The 19,381-nt window shown below is 34.0% G+C and overlaps 2 protein-coding genes and 1 pseudogene across 2 annotated transcripts; all 3 read right to left on the reverse strand.

Moving 5' to 3' along the window:
* Positions 1 to 335: 335 nt before the first annotated feature.
* On the reverse strand, positions 336 to 3,060 carry LOC117925206 (annotated as a pseudogene).
* Positions 3,061 to 4,509: 1,449 nt separating this feature from the next.
* On the reverse strand, positions 4,510 to 7,876 carry LOC117925197 (cytochrome P450 CYP72A219-like). Its single transcript, XM_034844133.1, has 5 exons — positions 7,341 to 7,876; positions 7,043 to 7,263; positions 6,061 to 6,305; positions 5,593 to 5,956; positions 4,510 to 5,521 (listed from the first exon to the last, which is right to left on the reverse strand). Exons 1-5 carry the CDS (start codon positions 7,624 to 7,626, stop codon positions 5,093 to 5,095), a joined length of 1,545 nt encoding a protein of 514 aa, XP_034700024.1. The 5' UTR covers positions 7,627 to 7,876; the 3' UTR covers positions 4,510 to 5,092.
* Positions 7,877 to 11,318: 3,442 nt separating this feature from the next.
* On the reverse strand, positions 11,319 to 19,018 carry LOC117917156 (peroxisomal acyl-coenzyme A oxidase 1-like). The gene is made up of 14 exons (XM_034833410.1): positions 18,714 to 19,018; positions 17,863 to 17,971; positions 17,716 to 17,777; positions 17,296 to 17,505; positions 16,887 to 16,974; positions 16,644 to 16,806; positions 15,623 to 15,821; positions 14,856 to 15,053; positions 14,448 to 14,579; positions 13,213 to 13,333; positions 12,826 to 12,936; positions 12,404 to 12,473; positions 11,860 to 12,043; positions 11,319 to 11,782 (listed from the first exon to the last, which is right to left on the reverse strand). The coding sequence occupies exons 1-14, from the start codon at positions 18,849 to 18,851 to the stop codon at positions 11,573 to 11,575; spliced, it is 1,995 nt and encodes a 664-aa protein (XP_034689301.1). The 5' UTR covers positions 18,852 to 19,018; the 3' UTR covers positions 11,319 to 11,572.
* Between the last annotated feature and the right edge of the window lie 363 nt (positions 19,019 to 19,381).

Genomic DNA, 19,381 nt, shown 5'->3' on the forward strand with positions numbered 1-19,381 from the left:
CAACCAAATAATTACCCCTGACCGTCCAAAGCTTCACACATTGCATCTTTGAATTAATTGAAATACAAGAGAGTAGGATAAGTTTTTAATAGATATAAAAGCATTGAACAACCCCCTCCCCAACTGCCTCTGTTAACCAAGAATAAACCTTCATAGAAGTTCAACAGTAATGGAGCGTTGGTTTCAAATAAACAAAGGTAATGGAGATGGAGAGTGTAGCCAAGATAAGTGGAAAGAGTTGCGCCAAAAGGAGATGAGTCATTTGATTACTAGTGAAGGTCTTTGATTCCTTTAAATGGATGAAATGTAACAATCTCTGTTTTCTTTCTTCAAAATTGTTGTACTTAATTTGTGAAGTTCTTTATGATACCATTGAGCTTTTCTTAAGAGGAACTCATCAAAAAGATGCTAAAATTTCTGAAGTCTCATGTCCTTAAATTAGATAACATAGGGTATAGAACTTGTCTTTGGAGAAGAAGAGATTGACATGGAAGTAGTAACTTAGATTTGGTGCAGTATAATTGGAGCTCCATATTGAGGTTGAAGAATAATAATACGATGAGGAGCATGAGTATAAGTGGGTGAAAGCTCAAACCAAAAGTGTTGCAGAATCATAGCTAGAGCCATCTTTGCTTCTATCATTGCCAAACCTTGACCCAAGCAGATCCTGTGCCCCCATCCAAATGGATAGAATGCATTCTGATCACCCTTTGATGCCTTTGAAACTCCTTCAGAGAATCTCTCTGGTTTAAATTCCTCAACATCATCTCCCCAGTACTCAGGACTGTGATGAAGAAGCACAGTTGGCAACACAAGGTCGACCCCAGCTGGGATACACATACCTGCTATATTGATTCTTTCACGAGTATGCCTGAACTGCATAATCACAGGAGGATACAGCCTTAGGACTTCATGTAGTATCATGGACACCTGCAAATGAGTTATACGTAAGAAAACTACTTGTAATGCAATTTCAAGTAAAGTGGAAGAAAAGTACTAACAATTTTGAGGTTGCTTATGGCTTCAATATCAGGCATTTTCTTCCCACATATCTGTAAAACCTCTGCTCTTGCCTTCTCTTGCCAGTTGGGATGCATAGATAAGAGGAGAATTGTCCATGTTAGCCAGTTAGCAGTGGTCTCTTGGCCAACAAAGTAGAACAACTTGCATTCCTCTACCACATCTTCAATTGTCATCTCACTATCGGTTTGTTCCTGACATTGCAGCAGTAAACCTAGTAGATCATCATTGCCTGGATCTCCATTCTTCAGGGTCTGCTTCTTCTTGAGAATTATTTTTTTTTATCATCGCTTTGATCTCACTGTCTATATAATATCTCCTCTTGTTCTTCCTAGTGGGCACAAATCTACAATAGGATGGAATAATTCGTTCAGAACAAGAAATATTTAAGCTAAGAAATTACAGTAGACACTCTAAAGTTTATAATGCTTTGCACCTGAAACCAGGTATGTAAAAGTTTTGAAAATCTTCCATGACTAGCACAATTTGCTCCTTCTGAAGTTCAAACACTTTCTTTCCTTCTTCATAGCTGCTTCCAAAGGCTGTTCGAGAAATAACATCCCCAGTAAGGTTCTGAAATTCAGGCATTACATCTAGTTCATATGTTCCTTGAGGACCAACCAAGTTCTTCCACCGTTCTATCAAATTCTGACAACTTGTTGAAAATGCTGACATCATACCCTGTTTTTCACTACCCATTAGTACTTCATAACCTAAGGCCCTCTTTGGGCTTTGCCATGAAAATTATGTTGTGAAGTTTCAATATAAATATGCTGATGCACAAGCACAAAGATCAAATAATCCTTACAAAAAGTAGACAAGATTTTAACACCGACAAACCATACCTAAATCCATGAATGAAAGATTACATTCTACCATACCATAAAAAATATTACAAGTCAATAATTGAATATCTCATGTTTATCAACTCTTTGTATTTATACTTTGAATTACGAGCCCATGAACCCTCGTAGTATCTTTCACTCCTCCCATCTCTAGCCATCACATATAATTTTCATAAGTTTATAAATTTTTTCTTTCATGACCTATAATACTCATAAATATTTCTAATAGTTTTTCTTCATATATTAATTATTACAACAAAAAGAAATATAAATCATGGGGTATGAATCACTCTATTATGTTGCGAATGGTACTTTTGTTCAACTTTATTAAGAATATTTGGGAGCTAGTATTTAGTTAAAGTATTTTTTAGGTGTTTTGTAAATTTTGACAAACCCGATGCATATCTTTCTCTAAAAGCGCTTCTTAACGATGGAAGTGTGCCACTCTTTAGTTACTCTTTGAACGATAGCCTCTATCACTGTAAAGAATTTTCTCGCTGTTAAGAGCGGGAAGTTGGTGGGTTAGATTAATCACCTTCAACTTCTCAAGGTGGAAAGCTGGTGCGAGTAACTTTCTCCTTTTGGCCCATTTCTCACCTTCCAAGTATGATAGTCCGCGTGACATATGATAACCAATAGGGTTTCCCGGCAGCCTGTGCAAGTGACCATTCTTGTATGTTAATATCATCCTCATCAGCTCCGGCTCCACTATCAGCACCCTTGGCGTTGTAAAGTTCCAACTCACTGAAACTTTCCCTGTTTTTCCAATGCTATGTCATCAGATCCACATAAGAAGAGGCAATAAACCAGTAACAATATGATAATCGGCTTACCATATTTTTGAGCCATTTCATGGTAGAATGGAATGACACGAGGAACAATAGAATGGTTCAAAGCCATGGGTTTCGAGCGTGCCTCCATGAATGACTGCGTCAGAGCTTTCGCGTCTCCAAACAGAAGCTTGTAATGAGCACCTCTGATGCCTTGCCGCCTCAGCTGCTTCTCCAGGCTTTTGGGTCTCCACCAGATGCTGTAAACAACTCTCAAAAGAGTATAGACAGTCAATATGGCAAAAGAGTATGCCATGGTTTTCAAAATGGAGCCTTCCATTCTCATTTGGGTTTTCTTGGAATGATGAAGCTAAAATTTTGTGGGTTTTAATGGGGTTTTGTACAATGATTAAATTAGTTTGATGCCCAAAATATGCCAAATGCAGTCTAACCTTCTCTTGAACAAGTGTTGAAAAAACAAGAAGTAATAATGAAAAAGATTCCACTTTCTTTTGCTTCCCATGATGATGAAAAGGATTCCCACTTGATGTGGACTGTAACATTTCTTATCGTATGTTTTTCTAAAATGCAGTCTACCCTTCTCTTGAACAACAGTTGAAAAAACAAGAAGTAATAATGAAAAAAATTCCACTTTCTTTTGTTTCCCATGATGATGAAAAGGATTCCCACTTGATGTGGACTGCAACATTTCTTATTGTATATATGTTTTTCTAAAATTATATCATTACATTCCATTAACTACAAATCAAGATGTGGAGGCAGCACTGACATTTGGATAATCACTCGATCACCACTTCAAAAACCTAATAACTTTTTTTTATCTTATCGGATAATGTTTTTTTTTCAGTGTTTTCATAATCAAACCGATAAATTGCTAACTTGTCTATTCACGGTTTACTAATTGGAACGATGATTAAATCATGGTCAAACATAAGACATCATAAATATATAATTTATATATTATATAAACTAAAAGTAATTATAAAAAATTAAGTATATATATATAATTCAAAATTTTAATAATATTAATATCAAATTAAATTATTATAAGGATAAATATAAATGAATTAATATTTTGAATTTTATTTAATAAAATATTTATAATATTTAAATGTGAAGATATAGTTAGGATGAAAAGAATTTTACATGTGAAAAATTATATATTTTATTATTTTATTATTTTAAAAATTATTATATTATTTAATTTATATTCTTTTCATAACTTATCTTAAAAAATAAATGTGCACTTAATGTTTATGTTTAATTAAGAGTTTAAATTAATGAAACTCAAAAAAAATACCAAAATTATAGTATATATTTATGTGCATTAATTTTTACAAAGTTTATAGATAGCCCAGTGGCCTTTGTTCCTTCTGTTCACATGCAGATGCAATCCTGGCTGATGCTGGAGATGCACATTGTGGGTAAAATTACGGTTTGATCCGGAGCGGTTCAATTCCGGTTTGATATGAGAGTGGGATCCGGTTTGACATGGGAGCGGGCTAAAAGTGACAACCACACCGGAAAAGGGTCCGGTCAACAATTTTATCCTATTGGTTTTTATTTAAAGGGTTTTTAATAAAAATATTTTCTCCACAATTAATTTTAAGATAACCACACATCAAACGTTTTTCTAAAAAGTCTTATAAATTATTTTTAAAATTTTTTCAAAATTTTTTCAACCTTAAAAAATAATTTTTATATTAAAAAAGCTTTTTAAAAATATTGTAAATAACAAATGATTTTTTTTAAATCATTTTTAACAAGAATATTACTAATTAAAATAATTTTTATTTATAATAACTTTTAAATAGCTTTGGTAACTATTGATACATGGCAAATCAAGTCAAAGGTATACAATGATAAGTAAAATAAAATTAATGGAACATAATTACACTCACTTCCGACCGTCCAAAGCTTCACATATTGCATCTTGAATTTATTGGAATACAAAAGAGTAGGATAAGGTTTTACATTGGATATAAAAGCTTGGAACAACCCTCCCCAACCACCTCGATGAACCAAGAATAAACTTTTATAGAAGTTTAACAATGGAGTGTTGGTTTTAAATAAACAGGAGTAGTGGAGATGGAGAGTGTAGCCAAGATAGGCAGAAAGAGTTGCCTCAAAAGGAGAACCGTCATTTTGATTACCAGTGAAAGCCTTTAAATTTGGTATGGTTGAGTGAATTCCTGTAGTTGAATGAAATGTAACAATCTCCATTTTCTTTCTTCAAAATTGTTGTACTTAAATGTATGTCTTTGGGGAAATGAGAGACCAGATCTACATACAACGTAGAAGAAGAGATGGACATGCAAGTAGGTAGCTTGTTTTGAACTTGGGTTTTGTAGACACGAGTTTCTATTGGCTTACTACCCTTCATGTGTGAGTATGAAGATAAAAAGGTATAGCCATGAAAGCCAAAAGAAATAGTTGTTAGATTTCGTGTAGTATAATTGGAGCTCCATGTTGAGGTTGAAGAGTAATAACAGTATGAGGAGCATGAGTGTAAGTGGGTGAAAGCTCAAACCAAAAGTGTTGCAGAATCATAGCTAGAGCCATCTTTGCTTCTATCATTGCCAAACCTTGGCCCAAGCAAATCCTGTGCCCCCACCCAAATGGATGGAATGCAATCTGATCACCCTTTGATGCCTTTGAAACTCCTTCAGAGAATCTCTCTGGTTTAAATTCTTCAACATCATCTCCCCAATACTCAGGACTGTGATGAAGAAGCAAAGTTGGCAACACAAGGTTGACCCCAGCTGGGATACACATACCTGCTATATTGATTCTTTCACGAGTATGCCTGAACTGCTGAACCACAGGTGGATATAGCCTTAGGACTTCATGTAGTATCATCGACACCTACAAATGAGTTATATATAAGAAAACTACTTGGAATGCAATTTCAAGTAAAGTGGAGGAAAAGTACTAACAATTTTGAGGCGGTTTATGGCTTCGATATCAGGCATTTTCTTCCCACAAATTTGTAAAACCTCTTCTCTTGCCTTCTCTTGCCAGTTGGGATGCATAGATAAGAGGAGAATCGTCCATGTTAGCCAGTTAGCAGTGGTCTCTTGGCCAGCAAAGTAGAACAACTTGCATTCCTCTATCACATCTTCAATTGTCATCTCACTATCAGTTTGTTCTTGATATTGAAGCAGCAAACCTAGTAGATCATCGTTGCCCAGATCTCCAGGCTTCATGGTCTGCTTCCTCTTGAGAATTATTTTTTTTAATATCGCTTTGATCTCGCTGTCTATATAATATCTCTTCTTGTTCTTCCCAATAGGCACAAATCTACAATAAGATGGAATAATTCGTTCAGAACAAGAACTAATTAAGCTAAAAAAAAAAATACAGTAGAAACTCCAAAGTTATACAAATGATTTTCAAATTTGCACCTGAAACCAGGTATGTAAAAGGTTCGAAAAGCTTCCATGACTAGCACAGCTTGCTCCTTCTGAAGTTCAAACACTTTCTTTCCTTCTTCATAGTTGCTTCCAAAGGCTACTTGAGAAATGACATCCCCAGTAAGGTTCTGAAATTCAGGCATCATATCTAGTTCGTATGTTCCTTGAGGAGCAACTAAATTCTTCCATCGTTCTATCAATTTGCGACAACTTACTGAAAATGCAGGCACCATCCCCTGTTTTTTACAACCCATTAGTACTTCATAACCCGAGGTCCTCTTCTGGGCTTTGCCATGAAAAGTGTGTTGTTTGAGCAGAAGTTTCATATAAATTAATACACAAAGACAAAGATCAAATAATCCAGACATAAAAAGTAGACGAGTTTTTAGCATGGTTCGATAAACCATGCCTACATCTATAAATGAAAGAGAACATGCCACTATACCATAAAAAATATTACAAATGATCCAACATTCCATATTTCTACATTTTTTGTATTTATACCATGAACCATGTGCCCATGAGCCTTCTTACCCGACCAAGTATCTTTCACTCTTCCTCTCATCTATATTCATCACATATAGTTTTCACAAGTTCATCTTTATCTCGTAAATATTTCTAGTAAGTTTTCTCTATATATTATTTTTTACAACAAAAAAAAAAAAATATATATATATATATATAAAAATCAATTGGGTATTTGAGACACTATCTAATAAATTGAGTCACTACTGAATTGTATATAGTGTTTCTGTTCATTTTTAACCTTATTAAGGTTGTGTTTAAGAGTATTTCTATTGTATTTCATCGTATTAAAAGTGTTTTTTAAATTTCAATACATATCTTATAGTAAAAAGCGCTTTTTACTATGGAAGTTTGCCACTCTATTAAGCTACTCTTTCAGCGATATCCTTTTATCACTTTTAAAGTATCTTTTTTGCTGTTAAGAGCGGAAAGTTATGGTTTAGATCACCTTCAATTTCTCGAAGTGGAAAGCTGGTGTAAGTAACTTTCTCCTTTTGGCCCATTTCTCCCCTTGCAGGTATGAGAGTCCGCGTGTCAGAAGATACCCAAGAGGGTTTCCCGGCAGCCTCTGGAAGTGACCGTTCTTGCTTGTTAATATCAACCTCATCAGCTCCGGCTCCACTATCAGCACCCTTGGCGTTGTAAAGTTCCAACTCACTGAAACTTTCCCTGTTTTTCCAATTCTATGTCATCAGATCCACATAAGAAGAGGCAATAAACCAGTAACAATATAATAATCGGCTTACCATATTTTTGAGCCATTTCATGGTAGAATGGAAGGACACGAGGAACAATAGAATGGTTCAAAGCCATGGGTTTGGAGCGTGCCTCCATGAACGACTGCTTCATAGCTTTAGCGTCACCAAACAAAAGCTTGTAACGAGTACCTTTGATGCCTTGCCGCCTCAGTTGCTTCTCCAGGCTTTTGGGTCTCCACCAGATGCTGTAAACAACTCTCGAAAGAGTATACATGGTCAATAATATGGCAAAAGAGTATGCCATGGTTTTCAAAATGGAGTCTTCCATTCTCATTTGGGGTTTCTTGGAATGACGAAACTTAAAGGAAATAGAGCTCAAATTTTGTGGGTTTTACTGGAGTTTTGTACAATGATTAAATAGTCTGATGCCAAAAATCTGCCAAATGCAGTCTACCCTCTTCTCTTGAACAAGCGCCGAGAAAACAAGAATTAAAAATGAAAAAAATTCCACTTTCGGTGGACTACAACACTTCTTTTGCTTCCAAAGATGAAGATAAGGATTCCCATGTTATGTGGACTGCAACATTTCTTTTGGATATTAATATTATCAATTGTTCTTCTAAAATTATATCATTAGGCGTACAATAACTTGCCTAAACTACAAATCGAGATATTGGGCGAACCACGAAAACCCTATCCTGCCCAATATAGGCAGCAGCGATATTTAGATAATCACTTCATCACCATTTCAAAAATAATTTTTTCAGAACACGAGATAAAAAAACACCCAAGGAACTGTTTTTTATAATAGTTTTCAATTCTTTAGAATAAAAAACACAAAAAAAATTTATTTCACAATCAAAATTTATTTTCTGTTTTTTGTTTCTAAGGACAAAAAATATAACATTTTCAAATAATATTTTTTAGTTATTTTATGTTGTTTTCACTTATTTTTAAATAGTTATTTTTTAAAAAAATAATTATATAAACACGTAAAATAATTAAAAATAAAATATTAGATATAAAAATTATTTTTAAAATATATTTAAAAATATTAAAAATAGGTTAAAAACATTTTAAATTTCCAAACAGACTTCTATTTTACAAAAATTGAATAATGGTTTTTAAAAATTGTTCTCAAAAACCACTGGTTCTAGTCCCCTCAGGGCCACTGGAGGTTTATCCGATCATTAACTTCAGGGCCTCGTGGGATTAGTCGAGGTGCACGTAAGCTAGCCCGGACATCCACGGTTATAAAAAAAACTATTATTTAAAATTATTTTTTAAAACAATTTGCCCCAAATCACCTTTTTTTTAATATTTAAGAGGGTATATGATAATGTAATATTTAAATTTATTTGCATGTAAAAAATTACATATCTTATTATTTATAATTTTATAATTTAATATATTATTTAACCATAGGTTAGTTTATAAAGAATAAGTGTATTTAGCTAAAACTATATAAAGTGTGTTTGAAAATTATTTTAAGAAGAATTTTTAGTCTTTTTAATACTTAAATATATAAATTTTAAAGTATTAAAAATATTAGAAGCAATTTTTAAAATCACTACCAAATGGACTATTACATTTTCAATGTAAAAAATTATTAAAAATTAAATATATTTACCTAAAACCTTAGAAAAAATGAATGAAATTAATCCTAATTTCTGCACTTATCCATCCTACATTCGCAACTTATACATACCTTGATTTCCTTAAATTACATATGACATATCATAAGCTTGAAGCAAAGCACCAAGCCCACATACAAACCATTGAGGCTAGTGGAGTCGTCCGTTTTGGACAAAATTAATGTGCAGTCAAAGCCCACCAATGTACACAAAATCGCCTGGTTTGATCGAAAGCAGTTCAATTTGGGTTTGACATGAGAGCAAGCCAAAAGTATCAAAAGTATCTAGTCGGACTGTCTTTGGTCAATTCGATTTTATAAAGCATTTTTAATGGAAACATTTTTTACAAAAGCATTTTTGGAATAATCACTTATCAAGTGCTTCTTTAAAAAAATTTATAAATCACTTTTTAATTTTTTGAAAGTATTTTCTAAATTTTATGAAATATCTTATTTTTCCTTAAAAATATTTTTAATGCTAAAAGTATTTTTTAAAAACAATGTCAGATAAACTCTAACAAATGATTTTTCTTAAAATCATTTTTAATAAGAATATTACTAATTAACTACTTTAATCGTAGTCATTTCTAAATGAGCTCTTAATAACCAACAAATTAAGACTATACAAATGAAATGACAAACACTCCCCTAGGGGCCAACTTCCAAGTACGGGTAACCTCATATGCATGATCAATAGAATAATATTGAGATGAACATTAAACCATGTTTGACTAAAGTCATGCAACTTATTAATAGTGTTAGGAATTTAAAGGGAATTATATAATATTTGCTTGCACCGGTTAAAAGACTCCTCTATAATAATAACCTCTCAATAATAATGACAACCTAACAAAAAAAAAACAATAATTATATTAGAACGTCCCACCAAATATAATATAGAAAAACCCTCCAAAAAGAGGTAAAAAACCATGGAGAAAATTTTTTCTACTTCAATAAAAATGGGGCTATAAATAAATCCTCACTAGTTTCTACTTATTGGAAATTAGTGGAAACATATATCGATGTTTGAGGTAGGAATCCATCTCCACCTTGAAAAATAATGGAAACATATATAACAATGAATAGAGAAATAAATCATACTGTAGGAGCTTTTCCAAAAAAGATTGATAAAAGAACATATATCTTCACCCTTGAGCCCTAAAAGGGTACTCTCAAAAAACAAACCTTATTTTCCTCTTCATTTTTTCTCTACCACTTTTCACCACCATCCAAAGCTTTTAGATGATATTTATATTTGGACTTGGACAATACCCAAATAAAAATAGCTCAATACATGGAATTAGGAAACTTTGATGGGCTAGATAAACTTAGACCAACCAATAGTGTACGAAAAATCTTATCCAACATTTCCAAATTAATATTCAAAGGTAGTTTCAATGCATACCTCAAATACTTAACAAGTTATTGCCATTCAGACAGTGTGATAAGAAAATACTAACAGAAGATTCAAAACTTCATGCTTGAATCAAGTCAAAGGTATACAATGATAACAATTAGCGTAAAATAAAATTTATTTTAAAAATAAATTTCAGATTTTAAAAGTAAAAATAGATAAATAAAATGAAGAAGAAGAGAGAGGTAGCCCTCATTCAAATAAGCGCCTATTTATTTTAGGGTCAAACCATTCAAATAAAAGGTTAGAAACTATCTAAATAACCAAAAATAATATTGTGAATAATTTTATTGTTCAAACTAAATGGAAGCAAACAAAATTTTATTAGTAGACATTTCATAGTTAAAGCCCAAATTACTCCACCAACGATCATCCTAAAAGATTAATCATTTTTTATTTTTTTTAGTTTTATGTTTAGGGTGAGTTTCATATGAACATGTATATGATTCTTTTATCATTAAATGTTATCATATGTTATTAACATATCATGCATGTGTTATATGACCAAAACCCAAAAGTAGATCAAACAACCCCCACCAGTTGACGACATTGGCATGCCTTTTAGACATACAATAATTCTTAAATAAAAGAGATATGATTGATTAATCAACATAATTATTAAATAGATCAATTCAGATCAAATTCATATCATGCATATTGACCCAAAAACAACCTATTCAATAATCAAGTTATATAGATTAACACAAATTTGACCCGAACATAATTAGAGTCAACCCAAACCCATGAAAAAAATGTTGGATTCGAATCGTGTGAAAAAATCATATCAAAATTTATCATCCTTACACAACTTTAAAGTAGAAATAATAATAATAATAATAAATCTTCAAATATAAACTTATGAAGAAACCCACTTGACCATCATATAAGGCCCCAATGCATACTAGAAACATAATTAAGATAAGCTCACTGGCGTCTCACTGGCCCAGTGTCAACATGATCTTGCAGGGCACAAGGAAAGTGGAAGATATGTGAATATGATAAGTTATATTATTAAACATCTATTATCCATCCACAAATAAAATATTATTCTGCCAATAACTTCAAGCACTCAGAAATAATCTACTAACCAAGGTTCTCTTCGAATTTCATACAAAGAGCTGCTCGATATACCATACCTTCCCTTCTGGGTGAGTGGTCATCGACCAAGTAGCCTTTATTAGGATTAATCTAATCATCATAATATATGACTACTAGTTTTCAGACATCTTTCGATCAGAGCCGGGCGTTCCGGAGCTGTTGCTTCAGCATTGGTCGAATGTATTGCTGGTAGCCATCAGGTACAACTGACGCATTAAGAGGGTCCTTCCATGCTGCGTCGTAGAGTTTTGGATACACATTTCCATCATAGCAGCCCAGAATAGAACTAAGATAGTGATCAGTGTAGTTAAATGCATCAACAAGGGCAATGGCATTTGGACGGGCCTAACAACCAATCATGGATTTCGGATAAGTAATCTGATCACATAAGATAATGGATAGAACAAAGTTCAAAAACAAACCTGGGCATATAGGGATCTGAGCTGCTCATTTGCAAGTGATGCTTGCTTGGGAGTGATGCAACTGGTGGAGAGGAAATCACCCACGTATTTGTGAAGAAGGTACAAGGCATAGATGTTACACAGAATCTCTAATTGTCGTTTAACCCCCTTTCCAGGGATGTCCTCTTGCAATTTCTCAATGAACCTTAAAGAGAATAAAGCAAAACAAATTTATCAAATTGACAAAAAGATTTGAGTTAATTTCTTCAAGCTTTCAAGTTTATTTCCTTCTACAACAATCAGTGATTTTTCTTAAACATAGTCGAAATCTGCCACCACTCCAGTAAGATCCAAGGACCAATCACTTCATGTCACACAACCACATGAAGGGTGCATCATATCATGATAATTGCATGCTTAGCTGCCTGAGATATGAAAATCAGTATCTGTGGTGGCATTGGAATTTGGTCACTCTGGATATTCATGGAGAGAGCACTAAAGGGAAAGGTAGAATCAAGGCATTATGAAGCATGGATTCCTCCTGTGGAGAGGATAAGAACCTTACTTGGAAACAACAATCAATTGGCAATGTGCAACAGCCGCCTCCACTAAATCAGTTGATAGTTCAGCAAAGCCTGAACAAAGAGAAGACAATGATTGGAATACATAACATATAGCATGAGAAACACTTGAACCAGAACAGTTAAAGAGAAGCCATTACCAACCTCCACATAGAACAGTTTCTAGGTAATCAAACTCTAATCATTCCTCAACTCAACCAAGCTATAATTAATGTTGGCTAGAAAATTTTATCAAATATTAAGGACATGAGTGAAAATGAGGTCATCTAATAGTGTTCTTACACTGATAAGCTTCAACTTTGCTTACACCAACAATCCTCATGTAAGTATTCCTCTCACAAATGTAATCACAATTGAAAAGTAATAGGAGAGAACCAGAACTTAATTAAAATGCCAGGAAAAGTACCTTCTTCTGAATTTGCAAACTTGCTTAGATTTTGAGCACACGCTACAGACATCCTGGCAGACCTTGCTTCAAATGCCTCCAGTATTACACTAGGATTTAACCAATCCTCAGCTGTTGAGAGGAGAAAACTACTGAGTTATCTATGTCAAAGAGAAAGAAAGTTAATGCTCTTTGGATAGAGCAGCTTGTTAAGCCATCTTATAAAATTGCACTCCAAACAACAATTCATATGATATAACCCAAAACTGCTTGAGGCACCAATATGACAATCTGAAACAATTACATATAAATGATCAAATTGGGATTGTATTGCTTCAACCTCTCCAGACATGAAAATACCAAAAGGTAATAGAAGCTTAAAACCATGCTCTGAGAAAGGAGCAATACCTCTTTGAACAGCACAACAACATTGCATCAAATCCGCAACTCGCCCCATATAAGCTGTGGTGCCAACAGGCTGTTTTCCAGACCCAAGCTGAGAAACAGTCTTCATGAGAAACCTCGCAACCTATATGGGAAATTTTTCAGTAGAATGTTAGCACACTATTTTGAAGAATAATGCCAGGGCTAACATCTCTAGTAGTTGGGCAAAGCAAGCCCAACAATGAGATCATATACTTTTAAGAGAAGAAAAAAAAAGCCACAATTTCCTTCTCATTCCTTAAATTCAATAGAATATTAAGAAACAAGGTATTTTATCCAGTAACAAAACATATTACAACACCACAGAGCGCCACCAAGTTACTTAACTGATGTATACACCCCAATCCATCATATCCCAGGCCTTAGGCCGACTTCAGATGGACTGACTAGGGGTCAAGTAAATATTATTTAAAGACGCATTTAAACAATTCATGGAAATTGAACTATATTGTTCATTTTTTTCTAAATTGTGTATATATATGAGACAATAAATCAGGCCACTAAAAAAATGATCCATCAGCACCACTAGTAAAATGACTGAATTCAATTAAAAAATAACAAAAAACAAAACAAAACTAGACTCCAAATCAGTTGTGGAGACAGCTTTCCATATTCTTTATCAGCTTCATTCTGAATGATGGATCTGTAGCTACAAGCTTGAGTTGAACACAACACAGTCATTCAGCTTCCACAAACGGCTGAACTATTTTGGTAGGCTAAAGTAGAAGTATCATCTATGAAAATTGAGCTCATATTATTCACAACCATTATCCCTATTTTTCATAAACGAAGAATCAAGGGTTCAATATTCAAGGTCCACCAACCTTAAGTTTCAGTGCACCAACCCAGCCACTAATCTGGTTGGATCAGCAGGGCTCAGATGGAACAACCAGGCAAAGCTAAAAAAACTAAATTGGCCCACCAAGTTTCATGTATGATTAGAAAAATATGATAATAGGCTTGGAGCTCTCCACTGACACATTATTGCTCGTCTTGTCCTACTCAACAACCTATTATTTTAGAAAAGCCTCCTGAAGTTACATTTATATTAACATCTAATTATTCTACTGCCAATGAGTACCATTAGTGCAGCATATTGAGGCAATCAACAGTCTATATCTCAAAATGTTACAACATAATTTGCATGGAAATGACAGAAAGCATCAAGATTAACATAATCATATTACAATTTCACAGACCTGTAAAAGCAGCACAATATTGTCTCCTTCATATGTACAGGCAGGGACATATACGGCAAATAACTCGGGAAGCCCACTACTACATAGGTAACCATGGCCACCACATAGTTTTCGGCATTCTTCAATCCCATCCTATAATCAAAGTGAACAGAAAATTAGCAGCACTCCAAGCATGCCTACCAGTATAACTTGCTTGAATTGTAGGCTATTAAGATCAGGACTCAATAGTTCATAAAAGTTGACCCCATTCAATATCCATTGCTCACAAATAGTTGACCAACTACTTAGCAAGTCCTAATTATTTTCAGGATTGAACTTATCAAATCTTGTACATACACACACACACACACACACAGAAAATAAGTGGAGGAAAAAATTTAAAACAAGGGAATGACAAATGTTACATACAGCAGTTGCAGATGTAGTCAAAGACTTCAAACCCGCTGTGCAGGCATGAGCTTCAGGCAATGTTGAGAAATCATTGGCTTGCAATCTTTGGGTCACATCCATATATAGCCATTTCAACCACTGACCCACAAATCTGAAAGCATAGGCAGAAGCCAGCAAAGGAAAGAGCCTACTTTGCTGAGTTTTGTAATCAATCACCTAAAGACCAAGTAAACAGAAAATCCATTAATTACATCTTCTTTAGAGCTAAGAAGTGATTTAATTTTGAAAATCCACTGCAGAAAACCCTAGATATCTCTATTATTATCATAAGAAGATATACAATGCCATGATGTAGTCATTTCAACATGACATGACACAATATGATCCTTCTTTCATTGTGCTTTCTAGGTTTATTGCAATCTAGTACATGAAGAATCCTAATTTTATATTATAAATGCATTACTGCTTTTAATATGAACCACTCATAAAAGATTAGATTGATGAATCTGGCTGAGTATTCTTCTTCAGCAGCATAAAAGGAAGGATCTCTCCAGGATTATCTGAACTACTCATCAAAGATTAGATTGATGTGTGATCGAGTATTCCTCTTAAGCAGCAAAAAGGAAAAAGGATCTCTAGAGAGTGATTTTCCAGAAAAGATAATCCTGAACATTAGTACAGAAAGAACTATAATAGTTCACACAAATCCCCATACCAGCACTCACATATAAAACAAGTTGGATTTCTTAATTCCTTTAAAAAAGGAAAAAGGTTTTCTACACTACCTGTGTTTCAGGTCCACCATTCTGTGAACCAAATTGTCTACGAACAACACTATACCTAGTAGCAATACAAACTGCCCGTGACAAAGCAGAGGAAGCATCAGATACAATGGTTTGTCGCACAAATACCATAGTCCCATAAACAAGCTGCCGGGGAACATTAGATTGCACACATTTGCCTTCCCTTGTAACCTGGAAGACCCTGAGGCATTGGAGAGAAACTTTAGAACAGCATCCTATATACCACTAAATAATTACAATATCAGGGCTCAAAGATTTAGTGATGTTATGGAAGAATAAAAATTCAATTCAGTTTATCACTTTATATTGGAGTTTGTGCATCAGTGTTGATCCAATACTTATTAAAGTCCTTTGGAAGGATTCTTCCAAGTTTCAATCTTCTAAATTTTGTCTTTTAGCCTATCAGAAAGAAAATATTCTATATCTTTTAATCTGTGCAGGGATGATCACAGTATTTTGGTAGTATGCTTGTTGCATGACTCAATGATGAAGGAGAAATCTGTAATTCATTTTTTTTCCACATCGCATAAATTTTTACACCCCTCATAGTCAGGCATAAAAAGATAGATCCTCATATTCATTACCTATCAAAAAAAAAAAAAAAAATAGATCCTCATATTCATTGTATTGGTTAGACACCCACTTTAGTTTAGATCAAGTATTCCTGCCTTCAATTGGAAGTTGCACTCTTGGAGATCTGTTTAGTACCAAAACATTTCCCTCCATTAGTGGATTATTACTTCGGTACTTGACAAACAACCTGGCTAGGTGACTGGTTTTCAATATACTTCACAAAACCACAGTAGGCCTTTAAGTCATCTACCCAACATTAGAATATTCATATAAAAAAAACTTTTTTGAAATCAATTTCTCAATAAACGGTAACAGATCTACATCATATCCCTCAAGAACAAAGCTAATTATGACACCATATAACCATATACAAAATCTTTAAACAACTAAAGAAATCCCATAAAGAAAGAGGCATAGAAGAAGAACAAACCGCATCAACATTTGATCCCTTGGAATGCGCACATGATCAAATCTTAAAACTCCATTGTCCATGCTGTTGTATCCTCCATTTCCAAATTTCATACCAATATCACCGATAGTTATGCCCGGAAGAGGTAAATGATCGTCCAAACTCCGCAGCTGGACGATGAAACCTAATAAAGTGAAATTGTCATATAAATAATATGATATAGAATATTTTCCACAGCTTGTTAAAAGTGGACTCAGCAGTTACCATGCACTCCATGGTCCTGACCATCAGTTATGAGCCGTGCATAAACAACAGCATGTGTGGATACTTTACCCAGTCCACCAGGCCACCACTATTTAGAATAATAAAATAAGGAAAAAAAAAATCATAAGAACCTATTTGAAGATAACTTCGCTATTAAAACTGGTCCACAAAGAACCACGTATGCAAATACAATAGCAGTTAAAAGTTATAAATTATTGAGCATTGGATGATAGTAAAACAGATTAAAAGTCCACATAGAAGATGCACAGTTAAAAGGCCTTTGCTGTTTCACTTGATATATACCAAAAGATAAGAATAAAAAGACTCGGAGTTATTTGATGGCATCGTAAATTACATTAACCAATTTTCCTAGACTTGTGTAAATGCTCTCATGGACCACCATACTCACTTTGCTTGAAGTCAATGTAGGACTATGAATGACAAACTCGTCAGACTGGGAATCGAATGTTGCAGTTGTTTCAAGCCCTTGAACATTGGAGCCATGACCAAGTTCAGTTTGTGCATAGCAGCCAATTATTTGCATCTTATATGCCAATGGCAACCACTTCTGTTGCTGCTCATCAGTGCCCTGTCCTTTTATAGCAGGTACAAACATTCCCTGCCGAGTCAAATGGACATTAAAAAGCAGACAAAAACTAAGAGACCTAATCTTCTATATTTTGAAAAAACATGAAACAGATTTCTTAATCAAAAAAAGTATTTCAGGTTCAAAAATTATTGTTACACAAACAATGTAATGTTCTTCAGTATAAATGAAAGACATAAAAAAATTACAAAAGATCCCATTAAGACCAGGAATAGAAGTTACCCAATGAAGATCTGTAAAAGCAGGTTCATCAATATAAAACCTTAACCATGATGCCTCTTGTTCTGCAATAAACAAACTTGACATCAGTTCCTCAACTCTCATCAGCCAAAAATAACAATGTCATGATAAACCCAGATGAAGATATACCAGAAAGACGGAGCTCAATAATCCGTTTCCATGCATGTGCCGCCTTTCTCAGTGTATTTTTAAACAAGTCTTTCCTACTTAGCATGGTTCTGTTATCTTTTCGAAAGACCTAACTCCCAGAACAACACACCATCAGAGAAAAAATTAGACAAAAAAAATAAACAGTTTTCGTAGTGTCGCGCAGGAGCACAAAAACAGTGGAGTCCTCAACAAAATAGAACAAGCATCCAATGATACCTGTCATTGTTAATGTCTAATAATCGATAACTAACCACCAAAATATCAAAAAAACCAATTTCGCTTCAACAAAGAAAAAACGCACAATCTACATTTATAAATTCAACCAAACAAAATGCCTTACTCAGTGCTCCAAAATTATTGATTTTGGTTGATTGAACAGATAAAAATCAAAACAAAGAACAATTAAGATCAGCCTAATAGAAAAAAAAAACTATTAGACTGCTTATAGTAAGTAAAAAATAAAATATAAATAAGGATAAAAAAACGCCCTTTGTTTGGTTCCTCAGAAAACGAACGGAAAAAAAAAGAAGAAGAAATAAAGAAATACAAATAAAACCAAAGAGATCCCTTGTCAAACGCTTTTCTTACTTTTTATTTCACAAAAATCGAAACCCAATTCAACAAAATCAAACGATTCAGTCAGGGGTTGACTTCTAATTCTCCGGGATCCAAAGCAATCTGAAATGTCTTTTCGCACTCTTTTCGGCAAACAAACACACATGGGAAAATAAAAGAGCGCCTAAATCCAGCACTAAAAAATCCCAGTTCCCCCACAATTTGAGAACAACCAAACACACCCAAAAAGCCAAAAGAGAAAACAAAAAATTAACCTCGTCGCTGGCGACGAGCCTCCCCATCCGATCCGACACCTCGAAGACCTCCCGAGACCCCGCCCAGACGATCTTCATTTCTTCTACATCGAACTCAGCCTTGCTTCGCTCCCCGTCATGGTAATCAATTCCCTCCATTTTCGCTTAACTCTGAGCTCCAAACCCCCAATCACTTCTGCTTCTTTCCTGCAATAATATCTCTCCCTGGGGACTCGCAGAAATGCCTTTCTATATAGAGAGAAAATTGCGTTTCCCAAGAAGGGTGGGTAATCCGGGGACAAACCGTGAAAAATCTTTTCTGTAATTTTTTTTTGGAGTATGAAAACTTCTGGGAAGATTATAGGGTACCTCTTCGTACGTACCGAAAAGTTTTTCTAAGCCATTGGATATTCAAGATTACATCTTGATCATCATTTTAAATTTAAAATAAAAATTCACTTAATCAGTCAAGTAAAGAACCGGATGGCCTTCTTTCTCCCAAAATAGAATTGGAAAAAAATAAAAATAAAAATGATATAAATTTTGAAAAATGAATTTATTAACAAAAAAAAATATCATATACCATAATTACATTATTTTATTTTTAACAAATTATTAAACATTTAAATTCATGACAAAGGACTAAATGCTCTCTATTTGATTACATATTTAAATATCATTTAACATAA

This window comes from Vitis riparia, chromosome 1 (genome assembly GCF_004353265.1).
Source record: "Vitis riparia cultivar Riparia Gloire de Montpellier isolate 1030 chromosome 1, EGFV_Vit.rip_1.0, whole genome shotgun sequence".
Classification (NCBI taxonomy): Eukaryota; Viridiplantae; Streptophyta; class Magnoliopsida; order Vitales; family Vitaceae; genus Vitis; species Vitis riparia.